Source organism: Leptonychotes weddellii, chromosome 6 (genome assembly GCF_054177405.1).
Source record: "Leptonychotes weddellii isolate Sample4059 chromosome 6, ASM5417740v2, whole genome shotgun sequence".
Classification (NCBI taxonomy): domain Eukaryota; kingdom Metazoa; phylum Chordata; class Mammalia; order Carnivora; family Phocidae; genus Leptonychotes; species Leptonychotes weddellii.
Genome location: NC_138374.1, coordinates 21,986,444 through 22,005,234, shown reverse-complemented (window position 1 = coordinate 22,005,234; position 18,791 = coordinate 21,986,444). Strand labels below are relative to the sequence as shown.

Genomic DNA, 18,791 nt, shown 5'->3' with positions numbered 1-18,791 from the left:
CACTACACCATGGGATTATAAGTGTCACCAGAGTCCTTGAGTTAGTGCAGTTAAGAACCCTTGTTAGTTCAGAAATCACATTAAATATTTGTTTATCTGTCTGAACCCCCCCCCTCCCCGCCCGCCGCAATTAGATTGAGAATCTCTGGAGAGAAGAAACTATGTCTAACCTATTCTAGCTTCTGGAGCAGAGCCAAGTACATAGTAGATGCTCAATACAAGAAGGTTATTCATTCAAGGTTAAATGGAAACAGTAGAGAACACCTGGGCATTTTAATGCCATCTCGGTCTGTCATGAGGTCCAAACTTATTTCTGTTCCCCACTTTCTATTTCTTCTCTTTGTCTCAGAATCTGACCAGCTCCTCTGTGCTCTTTATTCCTCTAGAGCAGGAATCTGATCTGTCCCCAATTTCTGTTTCTGTATCTGACAGTCCCTGTCTGAAAACTGAGGCTTCAGTTCCCATGCACACTTTTCTGCTTCATATCATGGAGGGAGATTGTTTAGACCAGAGTCAGTATATAAGAAGGGCTGCCGGCTCCCTTTCCCCTTTTCCTTGGCAAGTCTCCCTGGCTGGACTCTTTTGCTGTAGCTAAGATATGTGAGGAACTTATTTTTTACAGAGATACTTTGCAAAAGATAAATTTCTCAGGACTGTGGCCATGGATTCTTAGCAAAAGGAAGGATAAGGAGATATGATCAAATGTGTGCTGGTGGATCAATACAAATAAATTATGTGTTCTTTGTTATTGTGTCCTAGGCTACATGAGAGAGGGCTCTTAAATCATCCACCATCAGCCGCTGGAGGTTCTGCTCCTTTCCAAGGAGTTATATGGAGACAAAGTCTAGGCTTGTGTTATTTTAGGCAATCCAGATAACTTTCTAGTGGGAGCATTGGTTTGGCTGCTAGCGGAATGCTGGCAACTACAAAAGACCAGAGGGGAGCAGTTCTCTAGGTATGGTGTGGTCCTGATTACACACTCAATATTCTCTACCTCTATATTAGAATGTCTGGGATTTATGAGCACTCTCTTGCTTGAATGGATGGTCCTTTTGCTAGGATATATGGTACAGACCTCTGGACACTGACTAAGTGCTTGTCTAAGAGCTTGAACAGATTAAAATCTATTCCCCCTCCCCACTCCCTACCACATGAATGGGGCAGCCCTTCATCTGTTATGTCTTGAGATGTGGCTGCCATGGCCCAATTCTCAGCCTTTCTGGGTCAGGATCTAGAACAAAATCAACTCAGGAAGAACATGGGAATCTGGGCAACCCACAAGTGAGATCCAAGCATGTGGTTTGTGAATGTGCTCAAGAGGTGACCAGATACATGGGTGAGGCCAAGAAATGTTCATCTCGGGAGGGAAATTCTTAGAAGTTCAGGCAGTTGGTCAGGCAATAACAAACATGACCATCCATCTTTTAGGTAGAGGGACAAGAGCAAGAGTGGGTGGAGGGAGAACTTTGGCCATGAGCATGTATCCAAAGAAAGGGAGGATGCATAGATTCAGGTAGTTAGGTTGGAAACTCATACAACCAACCTGGGGCATGAAATGGGTGTTAGGTTATGGAAGCATGCAAGATGGTCCTCTTGTAAGTGTTGGAGCTGGATTCAAGTGCACACCTTCAAATTACAATGAAGCACACTAACTTCTGGGAGACCTCGGAGGCATCTTTGACTCCATTCTTTTCTATTGTGCTCCATTTGCAATTCTTAACAACAATTTTCATAGTTTTTTTTTTTTTCTCCTTCTTTTCTTTCCCATTGTCATTGCCTCTGTTCAGATCTTTTATCTCTTAGGTTTCGACTATTGCAGCATCCTTTTCACTGGCCTCCCTGTTTTTCCTCTTCACTAATCCACCCCTTCATATTCTGGACAATTTTGTTTCTAGAAAACAGGTGCCAACAAATCATTCACCTGCTCAAGCACTTAGACATCTCTGTGCTATTTGCTGAGTAGAGTAGAAACTCTTTACCCTGGAGTGGTAGGCAGAGTAGTGACCTCCCAAAGATGTCCATCTACTAATTCCTGGAGCTTGTGACTATGGTAGGTTACATGATGCAGGGGAATTAAGACAGCATAAATGGAAATAAGGTTGTAATCAGCTGAGCTGAAGATAAAGAGATTATCTTGGAGTTATCTGGCTGGATGCAATGTAATCAGAAGGATCCTTAAATAGGAAAGAGGAAGGCAGAAAGAGTAAGAGACTGATACAATGTATCTACTAAAATAAGCCAGCTCAAATATCACCTCTTCTAAAAATTTTCATGGAGGGTAATCCTCTAGTTCATCCCAGTTTGGAAATCACTTATTACTATTATATGTCAACCTTGCAGGGTTACTGCGAGACTCACATGAAACATTAGGTAGAATGTGTCCAGCCTGGTGTTAAGTCAGACCATTTCCAATTTTCACCAAAGGTAGTTGTATAAATATTAATTTCTCTTCTTGCCCTGAAAGTGCCTTAGGTCAGGAACTTTGTATCTCTTGTCTTTCCATCTCTCACAATATTTAGCACAGTGCAAAGCCCATGAGAGAGTAATTTGTAGGGTTGGATAGGAGACAAGTTGTGATAAATGCCAGATCATGGATTGGGTGATTGATCATACGCTCCACCATTGTGTACCCGGAATGGGGGTGGGGGGGTTCCAGGAACTCTCTCAGGTGCTGACGCTATAGCTGTCCCATTTGCCCTGAGGCATCTTACTATCTAGTTGAGTCCCTGCTCTTGGTCTCATTTGAAGCACCTCGGGCTGGTAGCTACTTCCAATCTGGGGAATTGCTGATCCCCAGAAAATCCACTGGGATCAGCAGCTAAAATGGTTTGGCTGAGAGCTCTTTCAGCTCCTGAGACCAAGAGGGGATGATGCCCCTGACAGAAGTAGCAGAAGGAAGGGGGAGTGCATGCGCCTGCAGGCGGGGCAGACCCTGAAATGAAAAGAGACAAGTGGATAGGATCACACACCAGGCAAAATGGACTTGATGGACCTGTGATCTTTCCATTGCTGAGGCTGTCAATGCGTGTCCACATAAAGCAAGCACCAGCACTCAGGGAATGCTCTGGGCTTTCATCTCTACATCAGTGAGAGACCTGGTGAGGTGGCCCTTTATTTTGTAAGCTTCAAGTTGTCATCACTAAAAAAGTGACATGCTCCCTCTCGGGACATGGCATTTTCCTACTCTGGTGGCAAATGACCTGGTTTGCTCAGAAACAAACCAGGATGGAAGTGACCTCATGCATGCTGAGGGCTTTCTGTGCACCTGGCAGAAGATACCTTTCATCTAATTCTCAAAACAATCTAGTGAAAGAAATGATATTGGCTTCATTTTCCAGATAAGGACACTGAGGCTCCATAGGCTCAGCCTCTTCTCTAAGGCCACACAGAGAGTAAGTGGCAGAGCGTGGATCCCACACCAAGACTGGTTTAGAGCTTTTGCTTCTTTCCCAAGGAAATAAATTTCTTACCTTTTCCTTTATGTTGATGATTATCTCTGAAAGCTTCACTTTGGAGCAGCATTTCGTCTTTCATCTGCTCACATCTGTTCCTGTCCTCAGCCTCCTCCTCAGGGGGAGCTGGTGGTGTTTGGATGGAGGGGGTGATGGGCACATAGAAAGGTCTGAACTCAGACTCCTAGTTAATGGCAGACCTTGAGCTAATGAACTCTAGTTCTGGTGAATATCGTCATGGAATATAGACATTGGCAGGGAATTTTGGGGTCATTTGGCCCCACCCCTCTTACTGGGCTGCATGCTTACCTAAATCATTTCCAGGAGATGGCTGTCTCTCTCATTTTCACAGTCCCTTCGGGAATGAGAGTGAATGGATTTTTAATTAATTTTTAATGACTTGTTATATAAAACCAGAACAACCCCCTTCTTTTCAATAGCCATTTTCACAAGCTCCTTGTTTCAACAACACTATATTTCCATTTCCTTGATCTGTCACTTACCTTATTCAGCAACCAAATTCTGCAAAGTACTTTCTTAATAATAGCCCTGTTTTAAATAGGGATGACTAATGCTTGTTAATTTTTGAATCTCTTATCCCTTACTTGGATCATGCGGAATAGACAAACCTGTGTTGGGCGCTGACCTGGACAGTTTCCTCATTTGGACAATGTGGATAATGGTATCTGTGTTTCACTGTGGTTATTTCCCTTATCTGTGTAATGCACATGGGGCACCAAGCACAGTGCTAGGCACTTAGTAGGTGCTCAATATATATTCATGTCCCATCTCTGCTTTTTCTGTATTTGTTCTGTTCTTGTCTAAGCTACTCTACTTGATCAAGTCATGCTTTTGTGCTTAGATCTAGTATTTTCATTAACCTACATCTCATCAGGTATAGGCATATACCTTTGTCTTTTCTAGAAGTCCCTATAGAATAACAGCTCTTGAAAACTTAATACAGTCATATTTAGAAGATTGTTTTCACTATCTTCCCTTCTTGCCCCTGTGTCTCCTTTCTCTTACCCTCTTGTGGACATTGATGAAGTTCTCTCCTAAACCACCTTGAATTCTCCCTTCTGGCAGACTAGGTTATTTAAAGAAAAGACACCCTTGAAGGAGTTTACAAAATACTCCAGAGAGAAGGCAGGAAATTTCCATTTTCCTCCCATTGCTTAAGATCTGCACTTATACCTCTCTTCCTCTCTGAGGACCTTGATTACCCCACTCCAGACTCCTCTCCTCCTTTGAACACCTATGGCAACAGTTTCAATGCAGTGAATGTTTTGTATCTCTGTTGGTTATAGGCACCATGTCAAGGCACAGCATAATAATACTCTTACAGCGTAATAACGAGTAAAGCAGGGTCCTTGTCCTGAAGGAGCACATAGCCTAATGGTGGATATACATATGCAAATAGAAAATTACAATATAATCTGGCGAGTGCATCATTGGAAGTATGTGCAACAAGTTAGGGGAACATGGACTGAGGGGGAATCCATTCTGTTTTAGAGGACAGGTGAGACATCAGAGTGTTGATGACGCTTAAGCTGGGCCTTGAGGAACCAGAAGGAGATCGGCAGGTAAAGAGTGGGGGAAGGACTTTCAAGGAGAGAAGAGAGCTTGCGCCAAAGCCTGGGAGCAGGGAACAGGGAGGAAAATGGGGATTCTGGTGTGGCTAGAATTTAGGTGTCATTTGGGAAAGTGGCTCTAGAAAGAGGTTAACATGTCAAGAGGGGCCAGGTGGAGAAAGACCTTCTGTGCCATGCTGAAGAATTTGGATTTGATTTTAAAGGCAGTGCAAAGCCTGTGGAGATTATTTGGCAGTCGGTCATAGGACTGGTTCTCTGCTTTAGAAGGGTCGTTCTGGGGTAAGGGTGGAAGAGGGGTGAAGATCAGAAATTAAGTAAACTAGTGATTTTGGAGGCCTCTGCAGTCATCCATTAGCGAAATCCACTGGTCTGTTCCTCATCTATGAACTGTCAGCGGCACTTCACACAGCTGAACCCTCCTTCCCCCTTGAAACGCTTTCTTTACTTGGCTCCCGGTGCACACACTCTCCTGGGTTCTTTCACGTTGCAGACCATTCTGTGTCTGTGAGAGTCTCTGACTCCAGGATTTCTAAGGGAAGACACTGAAGGCAGGAATTGTTTACAAGGCTGGAGGAGTGAGGAAGAGAAAGGTAGAGTGGCTTAAAGATTGGGGACTACAGAAAACTTTACAGGCCCCTACAAGGAGTCTGTCCCCATCCCGGGCTCCTGCTGTGTGTGACTGCAAAACAGAAGGGGGAAGAGAGTAGCTTTTCCCTTTTCTGCTGGTCCCTGCTAGTATGCCACCTCCCCCATTGGGTCAAACTGGAAGCCACATGACAGGAGAGGCTTAGAAATACAATTCTCAGGGTCCCAGTTACCCATAATACATAGGCAGGAAAGAGAACGGGGAGTACACAGAACAATCCCCCCTCTTTGGCTACTGTGAGCATCCATTTCTATCCCCTATTTTTTTTTTAAAGCTTTTATTGATTTATTAGAAAGAGAGAGAGAGCACGCGCGTGCCATGAGTGGGGGTAGGGGCAGAGGGAGAAGCAGGCTTCCCACTGAGCTGGGAGCCTGACACGGGGCTGTCTCAATCCCGAGGACTGTGGGATCATGACCTGAACCAAAGGCAGATGCTTAACCGACTGAGCCACCCAAGTGCCTCTCTATCCCCTATTCTTAAATAACCCCTCTTTTTCTTCTTTTCAGTGGTAGCATGGAAGGCTCAAAATAGATGGATATTAGTTTCTGCTTCCAGTTCAATGGATCAGGGGCTTTGTCTCCTTTTTGACAATTCCCTCCTTAGGAACCAAGAGTTCTCTCTCAACAGAGCCGAAAGTTGTGGGGACATGAAGAAGATACTGTGTGGTGGCTTACTGGGGACCATAATGAGAGGCCCACCACCATGTTTGCCCCTTGATTCTCAGACTGTTGTATTTTGACCATGTATTGGTCAAATGCACATCATGGAAGACAACACCGCAGCGTTGGCTCCCAGCTAGGGTTGTCACTGAATCTTTGAAAGTCCATTCAACCATTGTACCTGGCTAGCTGCTTCTGGGTGATGAAGTTTGTGGTAAGACCAGTGAATTCCGGGGACGTGCCCATTACTGCACTTCATTTGCTGTGAAATGAGTTCCTTTGTTGGAGTAGTGTGGGATACCATGACAGTGAATAGGGCTTCTGAAATGGAAAGATTTTGATTCTAGCATAAGCACTGCAGGTGGGGAAAGCAATTGCAGAGAAGAAATTGCTCTGTGTGTGTGATGGGAAGGATGCAATGTAATCAACCACCAGGTGCCCTAGTGAGGCTCAGCCTTGGTTTCTGATGTTGGCAGGTGGAGAACGTAGCCGTGGGAATATCCACGTCATCTTGGCGAGAGGAAGTCCATGTCAGGCCCAGGCAAAGCCTCCATCTTTGCCACAGAGGAGTCCACAGAGCATACACTGGGGATCTGGGGAAAGGGGCTTACTGGCCTCAACTGAAGGCCATCTTATTCATTTGATTACTGAGAGTCTGCCCTGTAGTAAATACCACTTGGTGAGCATTCATGCAGGACACAAATACCCAGTGTGCCAGTTTTGAAAGGTCTGAACACATGCTGGTTTTCTCTTTCTCACTCTCCTGACCTCTGGATGCTGGAACACCCCAGCTTTCAATCCTCATGTCTTTACTCCATTCGAACTCTGTCTCCTGGTGATCTAATCTAGTCTTGTGTCTTTAAATACCATCTAATTATAGACAATTCCCAAATGGATATTTCTGTCCTAGATTCTCTTCCCTCAACTTCAGACTGATTTATTCAGCTGACTATTGGACTTCTCCATTTGAATTCTCTTAGGCACCTCAAACTTCATGTTCAAAGCTAAACTTCTAATCTTTCCTCCAAATCTCCTTCTTCTATAGTCTTCATCTCATAAAATGGCAACTCTGTGCTTCCCACTGCTTAGTCCTGAACTCTGAGGGTCGTCCTCAATTCTTCTCTTTCATTCATACCCCATAGCCAATTTGTCAGCTCTTCTGCCTGACCCTACCTTCAATATATATAAACATCACGTCCCTCATGTCCCTTTTCCTGTGCTGTTGCTCTGCTCTAACACACACCATGGTTCACCTGGATGATTTACAGCAGGATCCTAATTCACTTTTGTCCCCTTCCTGCCTTTCTCGACACAGCAACCAGAGTGATCCTGTTAAAAGAAGCACCCTCTATTAAAATCCTCCAGCAAGCCCGCATCTCACTCAGTAAGAACTGGAGTCCTTATAATGGTTCACAGGTTCCAGCAATATCTAAGTCTCCCAATAACTCCCTGACCTCATCTCCTGCTCCTCTCTGCTCTAGTTTCATTGGTCTCCTTGCTCTTTCTTGAATATGCCGGGGGTGCTCCTGCCTCAGGATCTTTGCATTCGCTGCTCCGCCCGCCTGTAATGTTGATTACTCAGATAGCCACATGACTTAACCTCTCGCCTCATTCAAGGTTTTGCAGGAGAGCCAGTTTTTCATAGAGGGCATTCCTAGGCTCCTTTATCTTCTCCTTTTCTTTAATTACCTCCCCCCCCCTCCATAGCACTCACCATCATCTGACTATGTCCTTTACCAACTTGTTTGTTTATCTCCCCTGCCAGAATGTCAACTTTATGAGCGCAAATAAGCTGGCTTATTTTCTTCAGTGCTGAATCCACACTACCTGGCAAATAGGAAGCATTCTGTATGTGTTTGGTTAGTGAATGAGTACAACAATTATGGGGACCTGAAGTTAGGCAATAGAGTGGACTGAAACATATTTCAGAAGACTCAGTGTTTATCCTGCTATGTGTGGAATGAGAGAGGAACCAGGGGTCATGCTGAGGTTCTGTCTTGAGCCACAGAGTTGGTTAAAGGCCCTTATAAAAAGCAGGGAAGGGGATGACAGCTTTGTGGAATTCCATACCTTATATATTTTGTACTATTTCCTTGCCTCTTAACTAGATTGTAAACTCATGGCAGGCAGGGAGCACTCTTTATGTCCTTCTGAATTTGGCACACATCTAGCACAGTTCAGGCCACCCACTTGGTGCCAGACATCCTGGTGGTGGAGATCAGTCAGAGTTTGGGCTGCAAGTGCTCAATTTCTCTTCCCTGGTTGGGGGGTGGAATACTCCCGGAGGTGTGAGGAGAACCTTGGGACTCAGACTCTGCTGGAACTGAAAAGTACGCTCTTGTAGGTAGTCCCAGAGGGGTACATTTTGGCATCCTTGTTATCTTATCATAACATACCAACTACTTCTGGTAAAGAAAGCCACCGTCCTTCTAGTTAGCTGGAAACAGAGAACTATCGGGCTATCAGGTAAGGGCAGGAATAAAGTGGTAGGTTGTGAGGGGGATATGCAGAGAACCCCATGGATTTAAAGGCACCAAGATTTCAGGAAGGTTTAATGAACCAAAGTAATTTTCCTTCAGAGTAAAATTTTACAGGCATTAAAGGTCCTCCCTTCACTGAATATGCTCACGGGCGAGAGCGTCCTAGTGATTTATGAATTTACATATTATGCATTATCCTTTCAGAGGACAGGAATCCCCCCCGGGCTGCCTGCCTTCCTTCTGAAGCTGAGTCGGGGGTGGGGAGTGGGCAGGTGAATGCACAGGCTCTGATCTGTGGCCTCCTGTATTGCAGTTGGGATCTAGAGTAGATGAGTCGTTTTTAGGAGGAGCTTAGCAACTCTAGAATCTGAACTACCCTTTTTCCCCCACCAAATAAAAATCACTTGGAATCCTTCTCTCCTGAAGAATAATTATCATACTAATAACTCATATTGCCATAGTACAGCTTATAAAGCAGGTCAGCTTTCCTTACTCGATTTGAATCAACAACTCCTTGAGGTTGGCGGGGGCAAGTGTATCATTAAGGATACACTTTTAAGGAAATTGGAGCAGATTCTGAAAACATAAATAAGTTGCTCAGTCTCACGCAGTAGCATATGGTGAGACTGGGTTTTGATGCAGCCCTCAGGTTGCGTGTGTTCTGTTATTTCCAGGCTGCCATGCAAACCCCATCCAGGAGACTGATGGCTAGATCCAGGGGGGTAAGTGATTCTAGACACAGGGACATTTGGAAGGTTCTGAGGTGGAATGGGGCAGAGACTTCTTTCTTTGTCTGCAGTTCTGAGTGTGTGTACCTCCTCTCTCATAGGAAGTGGGTGGGAAGAGTATAGAAAGCTCCCTTGCCCCCACATAATACTTTCCCCAACTCTGCCAGAGACTTGGACTCCTGAGTTCAAATAGATAATCCTGGAAGCAGCAGGTTGAGGATGACTTTGCCTTTCATGAGGACAGCCGCCATTTCTCTTTTGATCACTTTATCACCAAGAATCTTATACTGTGCTTGGCATAAGTCAGGAATAGATGAATGGAAGAGAAAAGGGAAATGGGAAATAAAGACATTAGTTACTGCTCAGTGTGTGTCTAAAGAGCAGGCAGTTAGCTGAGGGCTGGCCTGAGCATCTGGGGGTAGCAGAAGACACTAGATGCCTGGGGACAAGAAAAGTGGAGGTGGATGGTCATCAAAGATAGCACCAGCTGATTTTGTAAGAGGCTAGCCATGTCCTTTATTGTCACCTTATTATATAAGTCCCTTATTATAATATAGTCCCTAAATATATGTATTACTTATATTATGTATATATTATATATAGTAAGTCTCCTATTATAATTAGCCCCCTTATATATTATTTATTAGATATATTTTGTATATATTATATATACACACATAGTAAGTCTCTTGGTTTAATATAGTCCTCCCTTGTTATCACCCTCTTCACTCTTATAAAACTTTTTATCTACCCATAGCTGACCACAGGTTGGGCTTCCTCTGTCTTTCCTGCATGATCCCATTGTCCTTTGTGCCTTCTTTCCTGACCTGGCATGGCCCGTGTCTCCAAGTGGCTCGTGTACACATGACATTGCATTCAACACATGACTGCTCCTGCCCCGGATGACCCATGCTACTCTACTCTACCATGCTGCTCCTTGTAGCTCCGTTACTCCTTTCCAAAGGCACCCTCCCCCTCCTTTTTCCCCATCTATCTCTGTTCAATTAAAAACTGAAAGAAAGTGAATGAGCTCCATTTTAGTATGGCCAAATTCTTACCATACTTTAAGTTCCAGCTCATGTAATCTTTCCTTCGTGGAGACTTTTCTGGTCACATTCTATGGACTTAATTGCTTCTTCTTTTCAACTCTTATAGCACGTTATCTGTACCTCTCAAATACATTTATCATCTCATCTCTTCTTTTATTGTCCTGTATCCATAATTCATTCAGTGGACCCTGTGTAGTGCCTGCCAAGTGATGTGCTATGCATTGGGGATGCAGAGTTGAATGAGACCTGATTTCTAACCTCAGTGAGGCCACACTCTAACAGACAAGTCAGACATATGGAAAAGTCACACTGACCCTGTGTGATGGAAGCTTATGAGAGATGAATAACCGGAGTGTAATTCCAGAGAAGAGGTCAGATGCCAATTTAAGGTTGTGTGTGTGTGTGTGTACTCATTCTATATACCATGGGCCTTTCTAACTATATTTATATATACACCCACATACATGTCTAGGGACTTCTCTCCACACTCTATATGTATGTGTCTGTAGGTATATAGCTTATATTAAGAGAGATACTATTTACTCATGAATTATTCCAATTTATTTTCATTTCTCCTGCTGTCTAAAAGCTCCCAGGATTATAGCCAGTTAGGTAAAAAATGAGCTTATTTGACAAACCCGGTCTCCCAGCAGTTTGTCTAGCTCTTTTCTCATTCCATATCTGTTTCCTATTACCTTCTCCAAGAACGAAGACAACAAAAGTTACCTTCACCCTTAGGCCTTGAGCGCTGGCTCTCTCCCTGAGTCCCAGAGTTTAGCAGGTGCCTTTCTAATTCACCCAAGGAGAGCCCAGTAAATATTTGTGAAATTCATGAGTAAATGCTCAACTCCTTGAGGTCAGGGATATGCTTTTCTCCTATGTGTATGACTACTCATTGCCTCACATACAACCAGCTCACATCACATTTGCAGAATGGAGGAGGTTGCATTCGAGCAGGGCAAGCATGGCGTGTCCCATGGGTGGGAATGCTGGCTCTGTCTCCTGCTAGTTGTGTGCCTTGGTGGGGGGCAACTTGCTTAGCTCTTGGAACTCAGGTTTCTCATCTGTGAAATGGGGGTATTATGTTACACTTGCTCAGTTTCAAAAGTTTGTTGTGAGGATTGAGAAGCACCTAGTGTAGTGTTTATTACATGGCAGGGGTTCAATTAATGTTTGCTCACTGCTTTTCCTTTGTTGACTTTGACTGTCCGCCCTTCTCTGGGGGCATCTGCTGAAGAGGAGTCAAGTCAGGCTTTGCTATGGATCCCGGACTAGCCCTGCTACCCTTCCTGTGCCACATCCCACCCACTGGTGATTCCCGTGTCTTCCCCTTCTGATGTGTGTACTTGCCCAGCAGTCTGGGGCTTAGTGGGTTTACTGCCTCTGCTTTCAGTTTTCTTCCCTGCTAATTCCCTCCTCTCTGGAGGCCTTTGGAAGGCTCTGAGTGGTAAGAGAAGCCAGGGATGGGCAGGCTTTGTTTCACTCTTGGTTTTGTTTGCTTGGCACAGAATATCTTAAGGCTAAAGGTTACATTATCATCTCTTCATAGCTCTATTATTGTCCTTCTGTGCTGGCTCCTGGGGAAAAGAAGCTTCCAGCCCCCAGTTCTCAGTGTTTGGACCTTTCTTCTGAGGAATGCAGGGGTGATTTGGCTGAGACATCTTCCTCCTACATCTCTTACTGCGTGCTTTCTTTGTAAGGTTCAACTCCACTTAAAGGAAGGGATGCTTCTCTAGATGAGGATCTCAGCATGGTGGAAGGGTGGGGTCACCACAGCACAGAGTTGGGAGAGGAATCATGGTAGGATGGAGTCTTTCCCGAGTGTGGTTCTCTGGTTACCACAGGAAGATTTCTGAACCCTACCCAGGACCTACCAAGTCAAACTTGCTGGGAGTGGGACCAGAGAATCGGCATTTACAAGGCTTTCCAGTCACGGTGAAGCTCTAGCTCTACTCATGGAGTGGAAGAACAGTGCTCTGGGCACTTGGTCAAGGTCACACACTATCGAGACATTAACTGGAGTCCTGGCCTCTCTCTGAGCATCAGTTTCCTCATCTGTACAATGAGGGAAATAGACTCGATTAATACCATCCCCATCTCAAGACTGTGATTTATCACTAAAACAACATTATCCTTCATTGATTGACTCAAAAATGATTATTTTTAGGAACCTTTGACATGATGAGCTTACCTGTTAGGGAGACAGAAGAACAAACCACAAACCCCGCCTCAATCTAGTTGAGAAGGCAAATCCTGTGATATCCAGAAGGGATCAGGATAGTGTTTGACTAAGTGCCAAGTTATGTAATTCCGTTTTAAGTGCAATAGGACTTCAGAAGAGCAAGCACTCTGATGGCTGGGCTGGTCCTAGGAGGCTGCCTGGAGAAGGTGGGCTTTAAGTTGTTTCTTGAACAACAGGCAGGCACGTGCAGGTGATAATAAAAGGCTGAGACATAGATGATAGAACGCAGCATGAAAGCAAGCAGGCAGAGATGTGAGAACAGGTTTGGTTTATTTGCAGCCCCTTGAGAAACTTGGATTGTTAAAGCAGAAGACAGTGTCTTGAGAACTGTGGAAAAGTGGTTGGAGGAGTGTGTGTGTGTGTGTGTGTGTGTGTGTGTACATATGTGCGTGTGCCTTATGTAACAGGCTCAGGAGTCTGGAGTTCATCCTTAGGCAGAGGGAACCAGCAAGGATTTCTAACCAAGAAAGTGCACAAATCAAGAGCCAGAATTGGAACTATCTATCATGAAGGCAGAAGTAATAGTCATAGAGGTATGGAAGGATGTGTCTGTCTGGAGCCCCCAAGAAGCCGACACCAACATGAGATTAGATAAACAAGAAACATTAAGGACAGAGAGAAGATGGAGGGAGGGAAGAAGAGGGTCTAAACTTTGAGTAAGGAGACTGATAGAATGAGAACAGCTCTGGGTTCTATCCAGGGCTTTCCAGACCCTGTTGTTTGTTAGAAGCTCTATTGGTTAAGTGGAACTCTTACCCCCTACACCTCTTTCTTCTCTCTATGTGGACTTTGTCCTTTTTGGAGATTGTTTGATGTCCATGAAAGCTTGATATTGGGAGAAAATGAAATGGCCTGATTTGCTCCTGCAGAGCTCTGGATGGGTGTTCTGACCTATTTCTAGAAGAGCCATTTGGAGTTTGTTTGTCCAGAATTTGGGTTGGCCAGCACACAGCCAGCCCACGGTTTTACACAGTGATGGTGTGAATGCCTTTGTCAATGAAAGAAGGTAAAATGAAGGGGAAATGAAGTCTGCTGTGTGTGTGTAGGTGTGTGTGTTAATCCAGCGAACGGGAATTACCAGTGCATTCCTAGGCATGTGGTTGGGGAGGGTGGGGATAAATCCCTTGCTTTCATTAGCCCATGAATTTTATAAATGAGGGAACTCTCTCTGAGTGGGAGAGGCAAGGGCCACTGAGTGCCTGTGGGGAGCAATTCTCTGCACTGGATGCACACTCCTTGCTGTTGTGCTGTGTTAATAGGACAGGCAGTTGGTAGATTTTCCTGTTCTGCCAATAGCCATGTCATTGATGTTTTTCTTGGCTTGGCTCTTTCTCGCCCACCCACCACTCTCCACCAAAGAACGCACTCTGAGAAGAGTCCTCCAGTCATGGCACCGCAGGGAAGTTGAACATCCCAAACCAACTCTGCCATGGACTCTGTCTGACCTATAATGGGTCACATCCTTGCCTCTAATTTCTTCTTAGCTTACATAAAGGGAATGGAAATTGTGCTGACCGAGCCCATGGGGTGCTGGATGAGAATACATCTCAAAGTGAGTGTTCTGTTGTCAGTGAAATGCCATAAAAATGTTCAATATAATGGCTGATTATTTTTCTTTAATCTTAAATAGATACTTAGAATGGGAAAGTTCCATCTTGGTAGCAGAAATTCATTATCTTGGAAAGAGTTTAATGGCTGCTGTGCAAATGAACTGAAGGAAGTTAAATTGTGGAATGGGAAGGAGCTGAGAAAAGTGAAATGAGTTGTGCATTAAATTTAGATAAACACAATTATGTGTAACTGGATTATCACGTGTGCTGGCAGGCACTGTCTATTAGGCACCTGCGTCTTGATTAAAATCAATTTAGGTGCACGTGCTTGAAATCCTTGTCGGTTCAGAGTTGTGCCTGAGCCACTGCCCGGGCACACACGGGGCAGCCAGGGGAACGTCTGGTATCCCAGTCTCCTGCGGGAGAGGTGTAAAGGGCATAGGACCAGACTGAGCAGCCCAAGACCATTTCAGGAAACTGCTAACGGTAACAGAAAGTCCCACTCTCTTTCACGTACAGCTTCCTTCTGGGTTTCTTCATTTCAACTGAGTCAGGAAAGTGGTCCTGGAGTCCAGGGGAGTCCAATGCCCTGCTTACTCCATGAGGAGGACAGATGCCGGTTGGTAGATGGCAGATGACATCAGAGGATGTTGGGGACTGGGCCTGCCTGCCATTCAAGTCTCTGTGGCTGCCGAGGCCTTAGTGATGGAAACACAAAATCTCTTTGAGCCTCTCTGTAGATGGATAGAATTAGGCCCAGTTCCTTCTTACCCTTTTAGGTCCAAGTCTGTAAGTCAGAGTCATCTTCAGATCAAAAGCGAGCCCAGCCTCTGATCCCCGGGTGGCTGGAGGAGCCCTCAGACCCAGCCGGCCGGTACCTCGCTTTCAAGGAGGACAGATGTAGAGAAACAACTGTCGATACCCAGTTAATTCCTGTTGGCATGTTTTATTTCAAATGCAAAGCATCGTCAGGATTAAAATAAATGCTACCAGTTACGGGATGCATTTAATTAATAACTGTTTTCCCTTGCTTGATCCTATAATACCCCTCCACTCAATGGATAAATACTAAGCCCTCCTCTGGGTGATTTGAGATGAACTGTATATTGTTACACAAACTAAAGTAAGCTTCCTTTTTTCTCCCCTTTTGTTCCTCTCCTCTGCCCTCCTCCCCTTCCCCATTGCAGGTGATACTTATCCTGACCAAGCTATATGACTTCAATCTGGGGAGCGTGACTGAGAGCTCGCTGTGGAGGTAAGTGGATTAGAGGTTCTTAACAAGCTACTCTGGGCTGGCTCACGAAAAAAATGCCAGCCACACGGTTGGGAAGCACATTTTGGAAGAGACAGAAAACAGTCCTCCTCATGGGAGACCTCTTTAATGCCCGGGGTAGAATGGATGGCCCCACCTGTGAATTCCCCTGGCACTCTGCTTATCTTTTTGGGGGCCTGTCACACCTTCTGCTTGGCACCATTGTTGCTCTTGTGTTCCCGCCGTGTCTCATTCTGCTTGACGAACATACCTCTGGTTAGAGAGAGCAGAAGAGCCTACCCAGAACAAGGAGAGCCTGCTGGAGGGGGGATTCTTGCCTTGGGTGTGAGTCTTGGCCCACGGACCGTTTCTAGTCCTTTGCATCTGTGAGCTCGGTGGTTCTTACCTGTACTTGTGAGAATAGACACGTGGGGATCAGGTCCACACAGTGGCCTTCGTGGGCTCCTTAAAAAAAAAATCAACGTATATATGTGTGTATATATATATACACACATATGTATGTTAGTAAATTTAATGTATATATTTAATAAATACTATATATTTAACAAGTTTATATATTTAATAACCATTTACTATATATTTAACTTCACATATATTAAAATGTATATTGATAATACATATATTTTAATATAGAGAGAAATGTATATTTTACGACAGCATTGGTATGAAGATAAATGTATTAATATAGTATATGAAAACTTTTTTCAGCCTAAAAGTTCATTGAAATCTTGCCATTTGCAATGATATGGATGGAACTAGGGGGTATTATGCTAAGTGAAATACATCAGTCAGAGAAAGACAAGTATCATATGATTTCATTCATATGTGGAATTTAAGAGACAAAATAGAGGAACATAGGGGAAGGGAAGGAAAAATAAAATAAGATAAAGACAGAAAGGGAGGCAAACCATAAGAGACTCTTAACTATAGGAAACAAACTGAGGGTTGCGGGAGGGGAGGTGGGTGGGGGGATAGGGTAACTGGCTGATGGACATTGAAGGCATGTGATGTGATGAGCACTGGGCATTGTATGCAACTGATGAATCACTAAATTCTACCCCTGAGACTAATACTAAGCCTTGTGCCCATTGTGCCTACTGGGTAAGTCTGCTCCAATGGGATGCTGGCCGCAGGGGATGAGGAGAGGGAGGATGTAGGTGGGTTTGGTCGGAGAGAGCTTGAATGAAGCCATGACCTGAGGCGTTGCTCTGGATGGGGAGCATCGGCGCACTCGCCCTTCTGTACACCCCACGCGTGCGCGCACACACACGGACGTACTCACTGCCGACAGTCACACGGGGCAACAGCAAATTGCATCAGTCACCGTGAGTCGGCACTTCACACTCTGGCAAGGCTGTGTGTGTCCATCCCTTTTGCTTCATCACTGGTAAACCCTGGGGAGGACACTGTCCCCAAAGGCCATTCACTTGGCTGCGTCATCATCCCCAGAGCCTTGTCCTGAGGGTTTCCTGTGGTCTTGGAACCAGACGAGGCTGGGGCTTGAGTATCTGTGTGCCGTGCTTCTTCTTCATCTGAACTGTTTGTTTGCGGAGAACTAGCCAGAGTCTGTTTCCCAGGGAGGGGGAGCAGTTAGAGCATCTATTAAATATTTAGGGGTTAATTGCTCATATCGACCCAGGCCTGCCTCCATTTGCACAGGATGTCCAAAACCTAATTTTTGCTGCTCAGTGAAAATTGGCAGAGATATAAGTAACTGGGGTTCGTCTAATAGATGACAGCGTGCCTATTTCCACTCACACAGGACTCCCAGGGAATTAGAGCCTCAAAAACCTTCCCCTCAGATCTAATCCCAGTGATACCATGCTGATACCTTAAGCCTGACTCCCATGCTGTCTTCTGGGGGCAAATAATGAAACAAGCCAGAAAATCCTGTCCGTACAATGGGCAAGAGCTCTACCTGGAAGCCCATGTTTGGCTAGTTCTAGGGGCGGGCCAGGCAAAACCAGGGAACCCAGGCCAGGTGCTTGCAGCTCGAGACCCTTGTGTAATGAAGTGTGTGGCCCTTGGTCATAATAGCCAGTATATTCCCTGGGGTGTAGCAGAGACTGCAGGCTGCCGAGTGGCCCCGAGAACACCCTGATGTCTACTTGCCAGGATTCGGGTCGCACCTCGCCCGCCCAAAGAGCTCTGTAACTGCAGGAACTTTACTTAACCTCTCAGTATCAGTTTCCTGGGGCTGCTGTAGCAAAGTACCCCAGACTGGGTGCCCAAAGCAGCAGAAATGTGTTCTCTCTCAGGTCTGGAAACTCGAAGTCTGGAATCAAGGTATCTTTAGGGCCACACTCCATCGGGAGGCTCTAGGGAGCACCCTTGCCTCTTCCAGGCTCGGGGGCTGCTGACATTCCCTGTGGGTGCGGTATTCCCTCTCCGCCTCCGTCAGTCCCCACAGCCCCTCCTCTGCTCCCTCTCCTCTCCTGTTCCTTATGAGGACACTCAGCCATGGCAGTTAGACCCCCGGCATCATCCAGGATGATCTCATTTTGAGATCCTTAATTACACCTGCAAAGATCCTTCTTTCACACAAGGTTCATCACAGGTTCTGGGGATGAGGATGTTGAACGTATTTTTTCCGGGTAGTCACCATTCAACCCATTTCTCTTTCCCTGAATGTAAGTTGGAGATAGTGCAGAAGCTCCCTTTGCTCCAACCACATCGTCCTTGTTGCTGAGACACGCCACCTTCTCCCCGCCACAGCCCTTACCCTTGGCTCTCCACTCCCCTCGGCGGGGCCACAGGGCCGGACAGCACCTCGCTTCTTACCCTCTCTGTTCACCTAATCAGGGAGGCCTTTCCCTTGGACTTCACATTCCATCACTCAGCTTGCATTTTCCTCCTTAGTACTTATCACCATCTGGCATGCTAAATATTTTACTTATGGATTGATTTATTGTCTGCCTACACCCACTAACATCTAAGCTTGTGGAGGCAGAATTTTCGTCCGTTTTAATTCAGGGCTGTACTCTCAGCACCTAGAAGAGTATCTGGCACACAGGAGATCCTTAATGTTTGCTCAGTGAATGAATTAATGGATGGATTGCAAGGATTAAATGAAATAATAAATGTACAAACCCTTAAGACAGTGACTCACATTTAGGAAGT

At 45.2% G+C, this 18,791-nt stretch overlaps 1 protein-coding gene across 1 annotated transcript in view; it reads left to right on the top strand.

Annotated features, from left to right (window-relative positions):
* The window catches only part of SORCS3 (sortilin related VPS10 domain containing receptor 3), a 575,638-nt gene that overhangs the window by 155,929 nt on the left and 400,918 nt on the right, over nucleotides 1-18,791 (top strand). Inside the window, exon 2 of the mRNA XM_081823577.1 lies at nucleotides 15,586-15,653. Coding sequence (XP_081679703.1) covers nucleotides 15,586-15,653 — 68 coding nt within the window. The remainder of the gene's footprint in view (nucleotides 1-15,585; nucleotides 15,654-18,791) is intronic.